The sequence below is a fragment of the Theobroma cacao genome, chromosome 7, assembly GCF_053813885.1.
Source record: "Theobroma cacao isolate CCN51 chromosome 7, ASM5381388v1, whole genome shotgun sequence".
Taxonomy (NCBI): domain Eukaryota; kingdom Viridiplantae; phylum Streptophyta; class Magnoliopsida; order Malvales; family Malvaceae; genus Theobroma; species Theobroma cacao.
In genome coordinates, this window is record NC_142645.1 from 3,422,067 (window position 1) to 3,442,332 (window position 20,266).

The 20,266-nt window shown below is 36.8% G+C and overlaps 2 protein-coding genes and 1 pseudogene across 3 annotated transcripts; 2 read left to right on the forward strand and 1 right to left on the reverse strand.

Moving 5' to 3' along the window:
• The first annotated feature begins 591 nt into the window (after positions 1-591).
• On the forward strand, positions 592-3,316 carry DFL1 (Auxin-responsive GH3 family protein). Its single transcript, XM_007021077.3, has 3 exons — positions 592-1,030; positions 1,402-2,330; positions 2,432-3,316. The coding sequence occupies exons 1-3, from the start codon at positions 708-710 to the stop codon at positions 3,013-3,015; spliced, it is 1,836 nt and encodes a 611-aa protein (XP_007021139.3). The 5' UTR covers positions 592-707; the 3' UTR covers positions 3,016-3,316.
• Positions 3,317-12,610: 9,294 nt separating this feature from the next.
• Positions 12,611-14,768, forward strand: LOC18593724 (multiple organellar RNA editing factor 9, chloroplastic). The gene is made up of 5 exons (XM_007021078.3): positions 12,611-13,026; positions 13,932-14,029; positions 14,115-14,180; positions 14,277-14,453; positions 14,541-14,768. Exons 1-4 carry the CDS (start codon positions 12,686-12,688, stop codon positions 14,447-14,449), a joined length of 678 nt encoding a protein of 225 aa, XP_007021140.2. The 5' UTR covers positions 12,611-12,685; the 3' UTR covers positions 14,450-14,453; positions 14,541-14,768.
• Positions 14,769-15,331: 563 nt separating this feature from the next.
• LOC18593725 (disease resistance RPP13-like protein 4 pseudogene) lies at positions 15,332-20,266 on the reverse strand (annotated as a pseudogene). Its single transcript, XR_016027390.1, has 3 exons — positions 19,071-20,266; positions 18,909-18,960; positions 15,332-18,225 (listed from the first exon to the last, which is right to left on the reverse strand). The product of XR_016027390.1 is annotated as a disease resistance RPP13-like protein 4 pseudogene (transcript).

Sequence of the window (20,266 nt, forward strand, 5' to 3'; positions counted from 1 at the left end):
CAAAAATACCAAATTATACTATACATACATATATATATATATATATATAAAGAAGCCGAGTATTTGCCGAGGAAGGAGGGCGACTAGAATCCTAATGAAAATAAACGACGTGAAGGCACTGAACTCCCATTCGTACACGTGTCAACCTATCAAGTTTGGCAGCCAGCTGGCTGGTCCCATTTGGATACTTCAACAAGAAAATTTAATTTAAAAAAGGGAAAAAAAATCCAATTATTTACCGTACACGTCAAACACACAGAATTATTTCTCTCAAAGTTTCGTTTTTATCTTTTCAAGGGAGATATAGACATAATGTGTCGCGAGAAATTGAAGGTAAACGCCGTAATCCATTAACCGGGAATTCCAAGTGATTAAACTAAATAAAGGGGAATGGCTGCCGGTATTTTGTGAGACACCCGCGGTACAAGCGCGACTGTAATCGGTGATTTTACTGCGGGCTTACCTTTTATCCCTCCTAGTATCCATTGTTACTACTCCCTAATCTACACTATGGAAAGCTTAGCCAACTTCATTTCTCCCTCTATATATACCCAAGCTCTTTCTTCTTTTTCCTTCACACCAAAACCAAAAGCAAAGAAAGACTTTCCAGCTCTGTTTGTGTTGAGCACCTCTCTCTTGGTTTTTTTTTTTTTTCTCTCTTCTTGTTTCTTTGAAAGGCTTTCTCATTTTCCCATAACACGAGCAACATGCCAGAAGCGCCAAAGAACACACAGAAGCCAACAGATTACAGCCTGGAACTGAAGAACAAGAAGACCCTTCAGTTCATTGAGGATGTAACTTCAAACGCTGATGGAGTTCAGAAGAAAGTCCTGGAAGAGATCCTTTCACGCAATGCTCATGTCGAGTACTTGCAAAGGCATGGCCTCAACGGTCACACTGATCGAGAGACTTTCAAGAAAGTCATGCCTGTCATCACCTATGAGGATATCCAGCCTCATATTGACCGTATTGCCAATGGTGATACCTCCCCAATCCTTTGTTCTAAGCCCATTTCAGAGTTCTTGACAAGGTCAGGATAACAAAAATGAAACAACCCTTTGCTTTATACATGTTGAATTTCAGTTTTTCTAATGGCAGCTTACTTCCCCTGATCTCAGAGTTCCTGTTTTTCATGTACAACAATGAATTTCTTTTTTTGGACTTTTTGAGTTGTTTTTCGTTTAAAGAAGCAAATAATAATAATAATAATGACTGTTAATGGTATGGAGTCCTATGGACACCTCCAACAGTTACAAATTGTTAAACTCGGTTATACTACTTTAACCGTCATTATTGTTTCTTGTCTTCATTACACTTTAACAGTCAATATAAATTTCTGGTTTCTTTGGCTTTTTTTTAGCTGGATTTTGGCTAAATGGGTGGTTTTGGTTTGTTCTTCAGCTCTGGGACATCAGGTGGAGAGAGAAAGTTGATGCCAACAATTGAAGAGGAGTTAGGGAGGAGGTCACTGCTCTATAGCCTATTGATGCCTGTTATGAGCCAATTTGTTCCTGGTCTAGACAAAGGCAAAGGAATGTACTTTTTGTTTATAAAATCCGAGGCTAAAACCCCTAGTGGCCTTGTGGCACGCCCAGTTCTCACTAGCTATTACAAAAGCAGCCATTTCAAAGATAGGCCTTATGACCCTTACACAAACTACACTAGCCCAAATGAAACCATTCTTTGTCCCGATTCTTACCAAAGCATGTACTCTCAAATGCTCTGTGGACTTTGCCAACACAAAGAAGTTCTCAGGGTGGGAGCTGTTTTTGCCTCTGGCTTCATCAGGGCCATCAGGTTTCTTGAAAAACATTGGCCTCTCCTTTGCAAGGATATAAGAGCCGGAACCGTTGATGCCCAAATCACAGACCAACCTGTCAGAGAGGCTGTCATGAAAATCCTGAAACCTGACCCTAAACTTGCTGATTTCATTGAGGCTGAGTGTAGCAAAGATTCGTGGCAAGGGATCATAACAAGGTTATGGCCTAATACAAAGTATGTGGATGTGATTGTGACTGGGACCATGTCACAGTATATTCCCACTCTTGATTACTATAGCAATGGCCTCCCTCTCGTCTGCACTATGTATGCATCTAGTGAATGCTACTTTGGTGTCAACCTGAAGCCTCTTTGCAAGCCAAGTGAAGTTTCCTACACTCTCATTCCCACCATGGCCTATTTTGAGTTCTTGCCAGTTCACAGGAACAATGGGGTCACTAATTCTATTTCTGTGCCCAAATCTCTCAATGAGAAAGAGCAACAACAATTGGTTGATCTTGTTGATGTTAAGCTTGGCCAAGAATACGAGCTTGTTGTCACCACTTATGCAGGTACTCAGCTACATGGATCCAGTTAACATTTTAAGAAATTTAGTATAGTTTTACTTGTCCATATCTACTGAGACTCATTGTTAAAACCAATATTTTTGCAGGACTTTACCGTTATAGAGTTGGTGATGTGCTAAGGGTAGCAGGGTTCAAGAACAAGGCACCACAATTCAATTTCATATGCAGGAAAAATGTGGTTTTGAGCATTGACTCAGATAAGACCGATGAGGTTGAACTTCAACATGCTGTCAAGAATGCAGTGAACCATTTGCTGCCATTTGATGCAACATTGGCTGAGTACACTAGTTATGCAGATACCACTACAATTCCAGGCCACTATGTGCTGTACTGGGAACTTAGCCTCAATGGCACCACCCCAATTCCTCCATCAGTTTTTGAGGACTGTTGCTTGACCATTGAAGAGTCTCTCAATAGTGTATACCGCCAGGGGCGTGTATGTGACAAATCAATTGGACCTCTAGAGATCAAGATTGTTGAGCCAGGGACATTTGACAAGCTGATGGACTATGCCATTAGCTTGGGTGCATCAATAAACCAGTACAAGACTCCAAGATGCGTGAAATTTGCTCCCATTGTTGAGCTTTTGAACTCCAGGGCTGTGTCCAGTTACTTCAGTCCTAAATGCCCCAAATGGTTGCCTGGACGCAAGCAATGGAACATGAACTGAAGGGGAAATGGAGGGAACTCTTAATTGGTAACTTTAATTGGAAGTTCACAAGAACTGTTTTTGTGATCATCTTAGGGAAAAGTTAATGGACCCATTCTAGGATAAACACCCCCCCCCCCCCCCCCCCCTCTTCCCTCCTCCCCTCAATGTTTTTACATTTCTTTTTCTTTCAACTCTTTTTTTTTTTTTTTTGCTGTTGTTCAATATGCATAGGGACTTTTGATTTAGCCATGTACAAAAACGGTTCATGTTTCAAGGAAAGCTCTTCCAAGCAAAAAAAAAAAGAAATTCTCTTTTCTTTTGTTTAGCTGTTCTATCTATAGATAATCATCACATTTTATGGGAATTTGGTTCTTAATTCCAGCCAGGAATCCTGCCCACTGAAGTCTCATGGGCCATTTACTAAAACGGCAAACAAGAAAGACAACTACCATAAACATCTATTCTTTTCCATTATTTTCAAGAAAAGAAAAAGCACACCAACTTTTTTCGATTGTGTTTATCCATTAACTCTTAGTAATTGTAAACTAAACTGTTGTCTTTGATTGCTCAAATGACCAACAAAACCACAATATGAAAAGTTCAAGGCCCATCTCCTGGAATCTAATAACTCTGCAAGCCAAGTATAGTAACCTAGTTATAAATAAAGAAACAATCATACCCTTTTTTCAGTGGACCAAAAAGAGAATCAAAATCTGTCAAAAGATGATTCCAGCTTTTAATGACAGACCCTATTAGCATCAATTACATGCATAATCCTAGAAGATTAGGCTTTGATTTAGAATTATTCTCTTAAACTCAATTAGCTCCTTGCTCAATGTTCATCACATCACATCACCACTCATTAATGGTTTTTTTAACCCCAGCGATTGCTGAGACTGAAACTAGTATACAAGAACTCATCTTCAAGGATATCCAACTTCCCAACGCCATTTTCCAATTGGCCAAGCACAATATTTTATTGAATACCATCCATGATATTTTCCCATGAAGCCAAAGTTTTAAAGATATATTTAAAAGGAATGTGACAAAATTCAATGTTTATATTAAAAACAATGTCAATGTAAGCCACCTGTATGAAGTGTGTCACTTGGCCCCTACAATTTCTGTTTCCGGCCATAAAATTGGCCAGGAATTCATACAAAGGGGTCAAGAAAGAACTCGAAGACAACAACTGCTGATCGGGCACCAACTTTTGTTTTAAAGTGGCTGGGAGAGATAAGGTAGAATCAGAGGCTGTTCCCTTTGCCAGTGCCATTGTCTGAGTAAACAAACAAAAGCAGTTTTGTTTTTTCACAGAACAATTTGAGGATCCAGACAGACAATTATAGCAGAGTCACCAGACATAAACCCCAGAAAAAAAAAATAAGAAACGAGACAGTTTTTTCAGCTTTCAGATAAAAGCCATTTTTTCTAAAAGAAAGGAAAAGCATTGAAAGTGAATGAAGAGAAGATAAGGTCTTTTCTTTCTCTGCCTTTTCTTTTTCTGTGTGTCTGTTGGTTCATTGCTGTGGTGCAAGGCACTGTTGCCATGTTCAGAATGTGTTGGAAAATCTCATGATTTCTTTACTGATTTTCTTTGAGCACCATTGCCTCAAAGATTTCTCCACTCAAAAATCCCACCAATATGTTCTTAACAAATGTATTTTTACTTATGTTTATGTCACATGTGAATGACTGCTTTAATTGTTTTAGGCTTTGAATTGTGGATAACAATAATAATAATAATGATAAATAAATATGGGAAATTTTTTTTACTTTTAGGGGTTTTCAACAGGACACATTAAGGTTGCAATCACTTTATCAACTCAACTAAATTTTGTGGTTTCTTTCTTCAATGTACAATAGATGGTGATGTATATTGATGTTGAAGCTTTCTATTAGAAAGTGGAGGCATTTTTCAGGTCTTGATTGGACCTTTGCTAATGTGAGATTAGGTGTTCTTGTATAAATTAAAAGGAACAAGAAGCTCTTAATTTAATGCATGGTAACTCTACCTAAGCATGATAAACAGTTAAGCAGAATTTAAAGTCAAATTAATGAAGAGAAACAAGCCTACCCTTAATCATAACTTAAAACTTATTTTACTCCAACTGTTTGACTTTAATGGGTTTAGGATTGTGTACGCCAAGAAACCTCTGCTCCCTATTCAATCATTTTCACCTTTGAGATAGCCTAGTTGACTTTGTTTCTCATGTACCAATTTCAGCACATTATCCAAGTTAGTGAACAAGCCACAATGGTGATGAAACTTTGGTTTATCTTGTGTATGCAAGTGCCTTGATTAGCTGAATTGGGCAAAGATTGTGACCCTTGGGCACAAAACCAATTGTTAAAATATATAAAATGCCAAAGGTGCTGGTTCCCCTTATAACTAAAACATTTTTAGTTCAAAGATTTCTCCCTAAAATTTTGAATCATACAAAATGGGAATAATTGAAGAATTGACCTTCTTTAGGACAAGTCCCTAAAGTTGTGGGTGAAATTTCTTTCGAGGAAGTAACAAATGAGGTAAGCAGAAAGTGTCCCATAAATCATAGCATCTTTGTTGCCTCTATAATGCAAGGTTGAGGACTAAGCTTTTCCCACTATTAAATGCCTTCATTTGCCAATTTATACATGCTATCCCACTGCTTTATCCCATCTTAAAACAAAAGCTTCTTGTCAAATAGGGGTCACTTCACCAACATAATGTTTGTACATCAAATTTTCCTTTTGGTATCACATATCAGTGATAAGGTCGATATCTAGGTAGGGGGGCTAACAATCCATTCCTTAAACAAGACATTTGAAAGCAACTTTCACCTATGATTCTCATGTAGTGGGGAGGGGAAAGAAATGAAATGGTACTTTGACATAAATTATTGAAGTGATCATTCATTAATGAAAAGAGTTAAGCATGGGATGGGTGGGTGATTGCAAACAAGGTAGGGGGATCGATGGAGGGGGGGTTCTTACTCCATTAGGAAAGCCCAAAACCAACCCTTTAAAGAGCAAAAGTTAAAGACGAAGGACAAATATCTTTTTGCCACAGTCACATGCTTGAACATTATCTCTTTGTTTTTCGGCCTTTCTTTTATGACTATGAAAGACAACCCCACCTTTTTTCTTTTGCTAGTGACTTATTTTTAATTAAGGGTGAATTAACCCCATGTTTAAATATTACTCAATGGAGAAAACTCTAGCATGCAACAAGATTTCCTTAATTATCTTACTCAAATGACAATGTTCCCATTTTAGGATATTTTGATTATTGAGCAATTTTAATCTCCCATGTTTGCTTTGAATATTTATTATATAGAAATGGAGTTCAACACTTTTATGACAAAAACCATATACTAACTTCAAATAAGAAAAAACCCAACACTAAAAACCTTCATAATTTTTTTTTAAAAAAAAAGATTCGATTTAAATTTGTCTGATTTTAATTAACGAAATGAATTTTTATAAAGGAAAATATTGATATAAATTCCTTAATTTTTTTATGAAATATTTAATTTTAAATTTATATTGATGAATATTTTCTTAATAAAATTGGGTGAAATGCAATATTTTTCTTTAATATAATTTTAATTAGATATCGTTGAAGATAGGTAGCATGGGTACAAAGGAATCGAAACCCAAAATCTATAGAATGATCAGCAGTTTGATAAATCGGCGAGGAGGACTTGAAAAGATCAAAAGGAGAGACAAAGCCACGTGTACCATTCCCCGTAGGGTCCACGTGGCAAGGTGGGACCCAAAAGTCCATGCAGATCACGGTTCTGGAGAAGCGTAGAATCCGGGGAAATTTTTAGAATTAAATTTTGAGTTAAAAAATAATATTTGACGTGGGGACCCTTCTCAGAATGCAGCCACGTGGCAGGCAATAACCGTTGACCAGACGTACTAAACAAGGGGTCCTTTTGGGTGGGGCCGCCCTCTTGTTGTTGACACCAATCAGAGCACAGAAATCCACGTGGGGATGTTCAGCTTTTCGTTGGCCCCATGAGGATATATATAAAAAAATCAGACGCAATGCTAGCCGTTCGATTTGAAGATTTTGATATGGTTGGAAGTGACTAGGTGGAATTAAAACTGTTGGATTTTGGTGGTCTTAGGGCAAATTATTTTTAAAGTATTAATTGAGAATATCTTTGCTTGAATCTTAAAATAAGTACATTTAAATTTTAATTTTTTTTTATTTTTACTTTAACAGGAGTGAATTGGATAACTTATTGAAATAAAATTCAAATAAATTGAGAAAAAAGAAATGCTTGATATAAAGGTCTCAAAGGATGATACTGATGCTCTTATAATTTTGATTTTTTTATTTATAGAGTTTTTGTTCGATTCCAAACAGAAGATGCACTTCTACGAAAAGCACTTTCTAAAATGATTTTGATGCTGCTGAATACTTAATTTTCGTTACTTAAACGTGTTTCTAATTCAAAACATTAATATTCTTTTTATCCAATTTAAGATTAAGTTGAGTGATTCTTTTGAATTAAAGTTGGAAAATACCAATTTGGACATGAGCTAATCCAATTTAAAAATAATTGTAGCATATTCTACCTCCATATATTCACAAGGTAGTGAAAGTTTCTTAATTGTTAACCTTCTAAGATTGGAAGCAAAGAGCATGATGAACTCATGCTTAATGAACACAGACCACTCTATTGCTCTTTAGTTCGGGTATAATAATCTTCATTTGATTCCCCCTTGCTTTTCTATAGATGCCCAATGAGCTAAAATAGTATAATAATCCTCCACAATGACATAGTCAAGTTGGTCGTAGGAGGTGGTGGTAAGGGCGAAGATAAAAAGTTACGAGTGGTGATAGTCGTTATTTTTTAATTTTTATTTATTTTTTATTATTTTATATATAACTCTTAATATATATAATATGATTATTTTATAATTATTTTTTAGTCACCTTTCATGCATAATTCTGAATTTGTCATTGGGTGGTGATTATCATTTTTGAGTTTTTAATTTTTTTTATTATTATATGTATAAAATTTGAAATATATAATATAATTACCCTTTAGACACTTTTAAGGTAAAATTCCAAACTCGTCTTTGATCCTTCATTCCTCTAAAATTAACATCTCAAATACCCAAAATTATGAATTAAAAAACAATGGTAGGAAACTAAATTGTAGAGTTGAGAGTGATTGACAGATCGGAGAAATGTTTACAAAGGGAAAGAAGCTTTATAGGGAAAAAAGTAGAGGTTTTGCTTTTGAGGGACAAATTAATCCAACAATGGTTTAATTGATGCTGATTATGAATCAAAAGATGATTTGATATGTGGACAATGAAATTTTATAACAAATAATAAAGCAAAGGATGTCGGATTGAATATCAATCTTAATAATAATATCACAGAGAGAGAGAGAGAGAGAGGCACACTCTCAAAACTATGAATGGTATCAAAATCCCAAACTTTTTCTCTTATGACTATGCAAAATTTGTGATTAAATATGATTGATTATGTTCTAAATATATAATTGAAAAAAGGGTAAAATTTATTTATAGAGTTCTTTGATTTCTATTCATAATCCTGCCAAATTGTATAGTCGATTTTTGGTTCAAATTGTTGTCGGAAATAAGATACACGCATACCTAGGAAAATGTCAATGGATTGCATGGAAAAATGGTGAGATGATAGCTTTGAATAATGCAAGTAGGAGAGCTAATTTACAAAGTACAATAATAGAATCAATTCCTTGTCTAAAAATTTATTCTCAAAGTAGACAATTTCATTAAAAAAATTTTAAATTAAAAATTCGAAATTGTTCTCGCCAACTGTATTCACATATACGTTTGATTTTATATAACAAATTTAAGATGTTCGGATTTTTTTAATTTAGAAAATGAAACAATTTGGTCAAAAGTAGAGACAATAGATTTTCCAAAGAGGACCCCTCAAAAATGGGCATCATGTTGTGACTAAAATTTTGTAGTATTACTCATTAGGTAAACCCTCATTAAGAGCCATTCCACTAAGACAAAAAAAATATACAAAAAAAAAATTATAAAAAAGACCTAAGTTGGCCCAAAATTCACGTGAAATGGTGACTATGGCCATGTCGGATGGTTTGTGGAGGTACCTATTTGACGTCACCTCACACGTGGCCATCATCGATATGACACGTCATCAGACAATAACACGTGTGGCCCCATAGCTTATGGCCTTTGACTGTCCCAAAAAACCCCACCCACACGTGAGGGATATCTGCCTTAGTTCCCCCTTGGGCCCCTTGCTACAGGCCCAACATGCTGGCCCAAAAACATTGTCATACACAGTTTGTGGTAAAGCTGATTGATTGATAACATTCCACCATGAAACTGTGGTTACTGTCTGGTCTTGTTCAATCTGAATGATTAATTCATATTTTTCTTTTTTAGGTTTATTTCGTTTCCAATTTAAATAGATAGCAAATATCATTAATTATTGGCCACTCTTGGCCAATTTGTAACTATCTTGGTACATTAATAATGTATTACAAGTGTCGTAATCGTTTTATGTTCGACATGAAAATTACGTAACGTGTTGTTTGTACATTAGATGACGTGAGTTGAACAGCACTCTTGATTCTGATCCGATCCCTGTCTGATAATTGTCCTTCTCCCACTCATGCAACTTCATGTGCAAATAATTGTCAACAAGTTTGGATAGTAGTAGTTTTAAGGTCTGGTAATGGTGTCAAACTCATACCAACAAAGTAAACAAAAAACATTTGCCCTATATAATTGAAGGTGATGAAAAGATGACAGGAGCAGCTCCCTAATTTGGGAAACTTTCTTTTGGTCAAGCAACTACCTGATTTAAGGTCAAGACAAGGTTTGGTTTGTTGAGTTAGTATAAAACTTTGAAAGATTCCCTTAATTCTACTTGTACTCCTTGCTGAAATTTGTTTATTGAATACCAATCCTAGAGGGACAAGGTTGCAGTTTTACTCAGTATTATCTGGTTCAGTCTGGTCAGAAGTTCTTGTCTAATGTTCTCCTAACATCTAGCATTGTTGAATTTAACAAAACACCAGGATAATTACAAGGGTTTGTGATGTTGATTGCTGAGGTTGAATGAGAGAAAAAAAAAAAGAAGAAGCTGATAAAGATGGATTTATGTTAATTTATGGGAGAATTTTCGGACTTTTTTGTTGTGAAATAGACACTTGGACAGCCTGCATGAATTAACTATGGCCACCTGAGGCGCATTATTCATGCAAAAAGCCTTAAAATACTCTTTCCGGTCTGCAATCTGAATTGACTGTATGTATATATTGGAACCACACTATTCATGCAGAAGCTTTGAAAAACTGGAATTTGCATCATTGATAGCTGCTTGGAAACATTGTTTAATAAGCAGAGAGAGGGTATATACCTTTTCTTTCAGAATTTATAAAGGAATTGCAGTAATCTCAGTTGGTGGAGTCAGCATTCAATCAAGTTCAAGACTGGGAAAAGATAATTTTCTTTTTTCTTGGAGTTCTTTACAAGGTATCATGTGCAACTTTTCAAGGTGATGTCTGAGACTTTGGAACAAAGATAACAACACTTGACATTATTTTCAAGTTTGAATCTATGGCAAGTTGTAATATGACCCTTAAACCACCCCTCAATTTTCAAAGACCCTTCTCTTTTTTCTTGGTTTTTTAGGCTTTTCTTAACTGCTAAAATCCTAGGGGTTTTTTTGTCTCAGCAATGATTATTCAACTATATTCTGATGTTGGGTTATGTTAAGAAGTATATGTCCATGTCTTCCTACCATCTAACACTGCTAAACTCAACTGATTAAACAGCCTTCCTTTCTTTCTGTGTCCATGTCTTCCTACCATCTAACACTGCTAATATTTCAACCGATTAAACAGCCTTCTTCTCTAACAGAACCAGCAGGTTTCATCTTCAAATACATGGAAAAGACTAAATCAAATGATATACAATATGCTAGAGTTAGGCCAAACATGTTTGAATGTCTACCCCATTGAGATCAGTGATGATGATAATAATAATAATAATAATAAAAAGTCAACTAAACCACTCTTTGAGCTAGCTTTATAATATTGTCTTCTTATCTGCTATCTCCCACTAACTACTCTGGTTACTTAAACAAGTTGATTTTGACACTGTTTTCAAGCTTCCATCACTGACTGCTAGTTAAAAAAATAATTTTGCATTTGAAGAAGAGGAGGAATGGGCCAAAAGTGGTTGAGGAGTTGCTGATATTTCAAATCTGTTATTTTCAATAATGATGTGTGTCTGCTTAGATGTCAAATAGTTTGGAGAATCATTCCAACAAATTCTTCTTGGAAGAATTCCTCAAGTTGGGCCATAGCCACAGGAAGCTTCAGTTAAGCCCACTTTCATGGCTTGGCCTTACCTTGGCCAAGTTGCTCCATTCTTGACCATACTCCAAGTGACTTAAGTTTCACCTCTTTCTTGGTTCCATTTCTTTCTTCATCTGACCAGTACAATCCAGTTATGTAGTAAATAATGGGAAAAGCAGTGAAACTAGCTTCAAAAGGTCACAAGGAAACTCTATTTTTTAACCATTGACATGAAACAGGACAGAATTGGGATTAGAATTCAACATGAAAAAGGTTACAATGCCATTATTCTGCTGCTAGGTGAAGAAAACAGTAATGAACCAGAATATAGCTTCAAATGCATGTCTTTGCATCTGAAGCATTCTAGCACATTCATTAAAATGAAGTTCCACTCTGACCCAAAATTTTAGGATAACAGTTTGCTGCTCCAGTTTTCACAGCATTTGACTTATATTTCAAATCAGAGTATCAGCAAGAGCAAAAGTCCTCTAGCCAGGAATTGAAACCAAGTCCTGAGGCATACCAAATCTAAATAAAGTTCAGGCTGTAATGCACTTGCATGTAGCAAAAACTCGTGCATAATTCTATGTGACATATGCATCTGTTACTTATTTCTAAGCTTCTTCTGTCACCAGTAAAAGTAGCTTGAATTCCGCAAGGTGATCAACAGAACATCATTTTAGTGTAGATTTTAGCAAACTCAAATTTTTCAGAGAGGACCCAAGAACATGTGAAAATGAGAATTGATAGTAACACTGGATAATCAGGTTGTAAGACCCAATTCTCCTTTAGGCCCAAGGAGATCAATTATGGAACTGATTTACTATCTACATCATTAATGAATATGTTAGTACAGTTTTCTGGAACCAGAAATAGCATCTTTTTGTTAATGTCATTGTCGAGTAAGTACAAGCAAGAATGTCATGTACCTTAATGCAAAGATTTCAAAGATTACAGAATTGGAGCAGAAGCTGAAGTAGCTAAATCAAGGCTCCTCACGAGTGAGGGATGGTAATGGGTACCCTATAAAGACGTATTCGTCGTTATCCAATCCAATTATATAAAGTATGCATGTTATCCATTTAAGTTGGAGATGAATTCGGATAATAAATTTAAAATAAATAATCAGGAACTATTACAATTCAAATTTATGAATTTTAGATTTTAAGCCCACAAAAACAATTGACACAAACTCAAATTTTTATTATTAGCCCAGGCTCTTTGTTTGAGCCCAAACTCAAATACTGATATCAACTTCCTTAAAGCCTTCAAACCTTGTAACATTTTACTTCAAAGTCCAGAAAATATCACAATCTAATCTCTTCTCCTCGCCCTCTCTCTGGCTGACACTTCCAATGGCAAGTCTCTTAAACCCTTCTTCTCTCCTTCTACGCCCCAAACCCTTCCTTTCAACTCGTCTCCAACCCACCCCACCTCTTTCTCTCCGAGTCAACTCACTGACTCATCACCTTCCTTCAACATCAGCTCGTCTTCCTCGTTCCGTCAAAGCTGCAGCACTTGACAGTGACTATTCACCCAAGAGGAGCAGCAGCAATGAGCCGAGGGAAACGATAATGTTGCCTGGATGTGATTATAATCATTGGCTTATTGTTATGGAGTTCCCTAAAGACCCTGCGCCTACAAGAGAGCAAATGATTGAGACATATCTTAACACTCTTGCTACTGTCCTTGGCAGGTGAGACTTTGTGGGATTCTTTTGTTTTGTTGAAAAAAGACTGAAACGTATGGAATTTTGATGCAACTTTTTGTGGGTTCTGCTTGGTCTTTTATGAAGTGTTTGAAAATTCCTCTTTTCGTGTTTTCTGGATTTGCTTTTGTTGCCTTTGGGAATGTCAAATTTTGGTGAGATTGTTTGTGGTTTTTGCTTTCTTTTATGATGTAAGTGTTTTAGGTTCTTTATGATATATAGAAAGTGAATTCCTTTGTTTAATAGTTGTAGTGAGTTTAAGGTCCGGAGTTTATTATAGTTATGTATCTAATTGTTTGAGAAGTTATGATGGAGCCTTGAGTTAAATGAAAGAAATAAGATTGAAAAATACATTGCTTACAAGCATTTGAATGACCCTAATTAGTAGTTGCCAATGAAGTCTCGCATAGAGTAAAGAGGAAAAGAGTTGGCCCTTTGCAATTCATCTGGTTTATCTAAAGCCTTTGAGACCTCATTATAACAGTTTATTCTTAGAAATTGAAGCTAGTTAGGGCAGAATCTTTGGCTTGGGCTAGAAATATATCTGTTTACCTGAATCTGCTGACTCAGCTTTGTGATAGAATTAGTTATTGTCAAGAACTCACGAGCATAACTGGTTTGTTTGAGCTGCATTTATTTATATCAGTGAAGCTCACAACTCAAATGTCTCTTTTTCTGGCCGTCTGCTGTCTTGTTCAATGCCAGATATCATGAACAAGCCTTTCTTAGTTATGAACATGAGATCTGCATTTCTTTGTCCATGTGTTTAATCATTAAGAGCCTGTTATGTGTAATAATTTAACATACGATAAGCACCATTTCCATCAGTACGTGTGTATCTAGTAATTGTAATAAAGGACTCTTAGAGATGATTTTTTTCTTCTTTATCACAGCATGGAAGAAGCAAAGAAGAACATGTATGCTTTTAGCACCACTACATATACAGGGTTCCAATGTACTGTATCAGAAGAAACCTCTGAAAAGTTTAAGGGTTAGTAGATTTATCAGGAACTTGTTTGTTTAAACTATGTTGTTATTTGTGACTTAAGAATGAATTTCTATTCTTTTGGGTGTAGGATTGCCTGGAGTTCTGTGGGTGCTGCCTGATTCCTACATAGATGTCAAAAATAAAGATTATGGAGGTTGGTTGGGCATATTAACTTTAGTCATGCAAAGAAATCTTTTGTTTTTACCAGACCCTATATTATGGTCATATAATGTGCTTTTGCATGTTTTAGGTGATAAATATATCAATGGCGAAATAATTCCCTGCAAATACCCTACTTATCAACCAAAGCCAAGAAAAGAATCAAAATATGTGAACAGAAGATATGAAAGACGAAAAGATGGTCCTCCTGCTGGACAGTTCAGACCAAAGCAAGCAGCAAATCAGTCAGAATCATCATCTTGACAAGGTACCAGAAATGCCTTTTTATACTCCTGTTTGTTATGTGGTCTAAAGTTTAATTTTCATCTGACAACTTATTTTCTTTTGTTGACAGTTAATAAATGTTTCACTGCAAGGATGATTGCTACTTGGCAAGCTGATATCACTACTCTGCATGTTATTGGAACACTTGTTCTGGGGTAGCATATATCTGTTCTATAAATTTTCCCTTGTAAAGCCTTTGTGGTAGTTTTATGCGAACTGAATTAGACCTATATGATTTTATTATTTAAAACATTGTCGATTAAGAAGTATGTTAGCAAACATGTTATCTTTGATCTCACATCAGATCTATTTCCGTGTAACTTTGAGCTATATGGATGCAGTTGACCTTTTGGTAATCAGATGGATTTTGGTTATATGTGCTTGCTTTGGTTTCCCGTTGCCTTTGTCTTGGCCAACTTTGTGTATATGAGGGCATGCAGAGCACTTAGATATAAACACAGTTTGACAAAACGCTATGAACTTCTATGCAGAAAGCCTTGATTTATGTATTAATTGATGAATGTGGGATATATTCATGTAACCAATCTTGAAATCTAGTACTCGTGAACCAAAAGCTAGGTGTTTGAGCTTTCATTGTACGAGTAGAATCTTGCTAAAACCAAATTTCCTACATTGTTGAATAACAATATGATTATTCTATCATTCTGTGGACTTAAAACGAGTTATATCATCAGTTCACTATGTTAACTAACTAATTTAAGGAGTTATTTCGGGATCATTGCTTGGCACTTAGTAGTTTTGAGCCTTTTGGCATTGACACAAATGACAATGACAAGCTGAAGGTTGATGTTTTGTGTTATTTGCTTTAGTGATTACAGTTTAAAGGCCTACTTCCACACATTTTCATATAGTTTCAAAGGAAAGGTAAATAGTCAATCGAAGTTAACTATGCCAAACAGTTCTATCCAAATGAAGGGGGAAAAAGAACATTGCGACTCGTTTCATAGATTTTGAAAATTATTGGTACATTCAAATCTGTAAGTAAGCTTTAATAAGATACTAATTTCTGCAGATTATTTGATGATATAACAGCTGCTTTCTGTTAAAAAAAAAACTCAGACTTAGAAGAACTTGTAAGCCTCGGGCACGACGATCACGTCCCCATCTTCAAGAGTGAAAGACTCTGCAAGCTTGGGTGTGTAATACTACTTAATGCAACACTTTAGTTCTCTTCTGTCATTTCCTCCAAACTCCTAGCTTTTCAATGTTGCAAGGAAACGATTTCAACATGTAACAATGACTAACTTCCACATATCTTATTCGCGGCATCACATTCTGCAGCAAATCCCACTCCACCTGTAGCCTCGCCAGGAACTTGAGACAAAGACCTTCAACCTTCCAAGTGACTGTCTTGCCACCCTCGAAGCTAGGGTGCATGAATTGCAGGTCTCCATTTTCAATACAAAGATACTGCAATTGACGGAGTGACTCAGGATTTATCCACATTGGTGTGGTTACACCACGGTAATACCTGAGGTACAGCTCCTCAAGATGTGGTGGAGGAGACAAGGCATCTAGTTTCCGGAAAATCTCCTCTTTCTCGCATCCTTCGGTGTTGATTGATAAAACCTTTAGTTGTTTGAGGCGGGACAGGACAGTCAGTTCCTGTTCTGCAATGTCGCTTTCTTCGCTTATGTTTACTCGCAGCACTTTAAGCTGTGACAGGCCTTGGAGCTCACCTAAACGACAGCCATTCCTGTCTGCTGCACTTGGTACTGTGAATCCTGACAGCTCTTGAAGATTTGAGAGCCTCCCTAGCCCCTGAGGGAGATATTGGATAGGACAGTACCCTATGTCCAATACATTTAACTTCTGCAGATTTGTGATCGACGAGGGCAGTTTCTGTAGATTGTTGCATCCAGTCAAAACCAAAAGCTGGAGGTTTCGGAGCTCTCCGATTAACTGTGGCAGTTCCTTAAGGGCAGCAACTCCTCTTAGGTTTAGATATACTAGGCGTTCAAGGGAGGTGATCCAGCGCAGTAGTTTCTGAATGGGAATGTTATCTAACTTATTCTGTGAGAAATCCAACACCCTGAGGGACTTTACTCTGAACAGTGGGATGGTCCTATCAAAGTCAACTGAAGAGCTGCTCATCATCAGGAAAGCCCGGAGCTTCGATTTTCTATTCAGTGATTTCATATCTTCTTCACCTGTAACACCCAAACGCCTGGATCGTACAGTAGGTATTTGCTTGCCATGTTCATCAAAGCTGCAAAAGGCCTCTTCTCTAGCAATTTTAATGGTCAAGTCTCTGACAAGATCATGCATCTTGCAACTATAGACTCTTCCATCAAAACCTCTCTGCTTGACAACTTCAACAAGGCATCTACCAATGAGCTCCGACAGGTAATCAAATGCTAATTCTATTGCTGTTCTGGTGTCTTTTCCCTGGACGAAACCCTCTCCAACCCACCAATGAACCAACTGCTCAGCACTTATCACCGAGTCCTCTGGATAGATGGAGAAACATAATAGACACTGCTTCAGGCGAGTAGGCAGCTCATCGTAACTCAATTGTAAGGAAGCCATTACTGAGCTTTCACCTTCTCTAGTGGCCAATTCTTCATGGAAATTGTTGTAAATCCGTCTCCAAACATCAGTTGACAGAGTTTTTGATTTCAGCAAGCCTCCTACTGTCTTAATAGCTAGCGGAAGTCCACTGCATTTCTTCACTATATCTTTCCCTAGTTCTTCCAACTCATAGTGCTGTTTTGCTTCCTTTTCTGAAGAAAATGCAATTCTACAGAATAAGGCCCAGCTTTCTTCATCATTGAGAGTTCGGGGTTGGTGAATTCGAGCTTTCTCCACCCCCATCTCCGTGGCAACACTTTCTTTCCGTGTAGTGATTATTATAGCACTGCTCTGCCCCTGCCTCTTGGGTAGTCCAGCAAGTAATCTTTCCCACCAGCCATGAGCACTCCAGACATCATCCATCACGATCAGATAGTCCTTACCTTCAAGTGCATTTTTAATCTTTGGCAGCATTTGACCCATATCCAGTCCATAAGTATCCTCTCCCAGTTGTTTCAGAATGGTCTTCATGATCTCTTCCTCATTGACAGTCTGAGATATTGACACCCAAATCCTCTCCTCAAATCGCTCGAGGATCATATCATTGTTGTAGATCTTCTGGGTTATGGTTGTTTTCCCCAAACCCCCCATCCCCACAATCCCAACTTGGTGTAACAGTTTTTTCGTAGGAAGAATCCACCCTATAATCTTCTGTGTATCTTCTGCCAAACCAACTATGCTGGATTCATCAAAAGCTGGTGACGTCCACCTCCTAGCGATACTGCCACCATCATCATGGACACTCTGCTGTCCAATTGTCTTGAAATAGGTTTTCAAGATCTTCTGCATCTTCTCTATCCGTCCATTAATCTCTTTCAGCTTTTTCCCAGTTCGATGCTGAAAGATCATCTTACGATGGAGGAAATTGTTGCAGTGGAAAACTTCTTCCTGGTATTCAGCTCTAAGTAAGCAATCTGTCAGTATATCCTCCGCATCATAAGTCAATTCTCTGATCATGCTTAGAGTTGTCTTCACGGTTTCCTCCTTCCTTTTCAGCTTGTTAGCATCAGCAAGAAAGGATTTCATCAGGTCAAGCTGCGTCTTCAGCTCCATGAACTGGCTTCGAAATTCAAGCACACGACCACTATGCTCTTTCAGTGCATCAATCAACTTCCCTGCTACAACTTCTATGATAGCATCTGCCATCTTTTTCCGTTGCTGACCTGCAAAATCCAGCATTATAGATTTTATATCATCAAATCTGATAAATCATGTTTAATTAATCGGCGTGCTGAAGATGTAAGTTCTATCTATGTAATTATTCAGTAGTTGAAAATATCTATGGCGCATTACTGTTGGTATTCTGTCCCCTCCCCCCTACCTGCATCCTTCTCTTTACCACCATCCCTTCTTTGTTTCAGATCGATAACAATAACTTTGATCATTTGCTTCGTGGAGTAGCATCTTTTAACGCACATAAACATTAACATTCTATACCCTATTTGATTCAATTTCCAATGACAATTTTGATCATGATTCTAGTTAGCATGTTATAAACATTATCTAAATCTCTTTCATCCTTTCTCCCTTTGGCCTGCTCTCCTTTTCGTAACTCCTTTCCTAAAGGCTAAACGGATGCAAGTGGAAAGGGGAGGAAGAACAGAGAAAGAAGGGAATTCTAAGTGCAATTCAGAACACAGGGAAAAAAAAGGAGGAGAACATCAACATGAACAGAAGCATTCAGATACCTACTCAGATGTTTCTTAGTGGTTCTATGATTATCTCTAGTCCGTATGAACAGTAAATCCTGAAAATCTGAGTGTTTGTGGATTGAAGCAAATTGATAACCAATTAAACAGGAAATATTGAAAACAACATGAACATGAAGATAAATTCAAGGACTTACTCAGATGTTTCTTTCAGATATTATAGTATCCGACGATTATGAACTTCAAATCCTGAGAAACATCAAGTTTTGGGAACGAAAACACATCAACAATCACCTTTGTGAAAAGTTAATATATCTATGAAGATAAATCTGAAGAGACATTGAAAACATGGATCAAACCTGAAGTTGAGGGGAGTTGCTTGACTCAGATGAGAGAGGTAGTTCATGTTGGAAGGGAAGGACCTTGCAATCTAAGGTCTTATATGGTAAACAAACCATTGAAAAAACTTGTTCTTCCTTGAAATTGCTCATTTTTTATTTTCCTATCCACCATCCGAGTTCAAATGATTGTCAATTAAGACTAACATTAAATGATGTTAAAAATGATCATAGTCCAATGGCAATCCCAGGCTTTCTCTAGTGTAAACAGGAGAAAAGTTGATGACAGCCGATTACAGAATAGGATAGTGGACTGTCATCTTCCATCATCCTTACTCGTTTCCTTTAAATTTTGATTCAATTAACAGGGTAAATGGGATTAGGGTCCTACCACTAGATTTGCCACTAAATCCTGCTTGTTGACAGAACCTGGAAACTCATTTCTTGGCAATTCAGAAGATCATACTGATCTTGTTTCCTTAAAACCTTTTTTGATCCTCATTTCAAAAGGAAATTATATATCAGTAACAAAATTGCAACCACAAATTGTTTCATGTGATCATCTTTATAGCAGAATTTATCATTGGAATAACATTGAAAGTTGACTGACTGCAAACTTGTCAGATTATCAGCTCCTGAATCAAAAGAATAAAGACTTGCAGAAGGATTACAAAATACATAAGACAGAGGGGAATGTGAGACTTACCAAGCTGAAAAAGGTTGGTATGGGTGTGAGCCTGTGAATCTGCCAATGACCAGAACCTTATTTCTTTTCTTTTTTTCTTTTTTTTTTATTTGTTTCTTTTTCTGGTGGGAATGGAAAGCTAATCCTTTCTATCATCTAGCAAGGTAAAGATAAACTTAATTTACTATAACTTAAACTTGAAGAAGTAAGTTTGATTATTCTTTGAGTTTGATCTACTACAACTTAAACTTAAGTTAAATCTAAGTAAACTTAATTCACTTTCATCCCTCATGGCATCCCTTTCTAATACCATTTTTTTCCTTTTTTTCATTTCTCCCCACTCCCTGGACCCTTGACCACTGAGAGCCCTGTCACACCATGTCTCCATTAGCCTAAAGGCTTAATTCAAAGCGGGGGGTTGTTCTTCTCCTTTTCCCTTGATTTGGAAAGGGAGGAGAAAAAAGAAAGTGAGAGAGAGAGAGAGAATAAGAGACATTGATAGATGATACAAGAGAGAGAATGCAACAATGAC

What these genes read in the sequence shown, in the direction of transcription:
- DFL1 (XM_007021077.3), top strand. Translation starts at nt 708, where the DNA reads ATGCCAGAAGCGCCAAAGAACACACAGAAGCCAACAGATTACAGCCTG. An exon ending in ATTTCAGAGTTCTTGACAAG is followed by an intron (nt 1,031 to 1,401) that starts GTCAGGATAACA and finishes TTTGTTCTTCAG; the next exon opens with CTCTGGGACATCAGGTGGAG. An exon ending in TGTTGTCACCACTTATGCAG is followed by an intron (nt 2,331 to 2,431) that starts GTACTCAGCTAC and finishes ATATTTTTGCAG; the next exon opens with GACTTTACCGTTATAGAGTT.
- LOC18593724 (XM_007021078.3), top strand. Translation starts at nt 12,686, where the DNA reads ATGGCAAGTCTCTTAAACCCTTCTTCTCTCCTTCTACGCCCCAAACCC. An exon ending in CTTGCTACTGTCCTTGGCAG is followed by an intron (nt 13,027 to 13,931) that starts GTGAGACTTTGT and finishes TCTTTATCACAG; the next exon opens with CATGGAAGAAGCAAAGAAGA. An exon ending in AACCTCTGAAAAGTTTAAGG is followed by an intron (nt 14,030 to 14,114) that starts GTTAGTAGATTT and finishes TTTTGGGTGTAG; the next exon opens with GATTGCCTGGAGTTCTGTGG.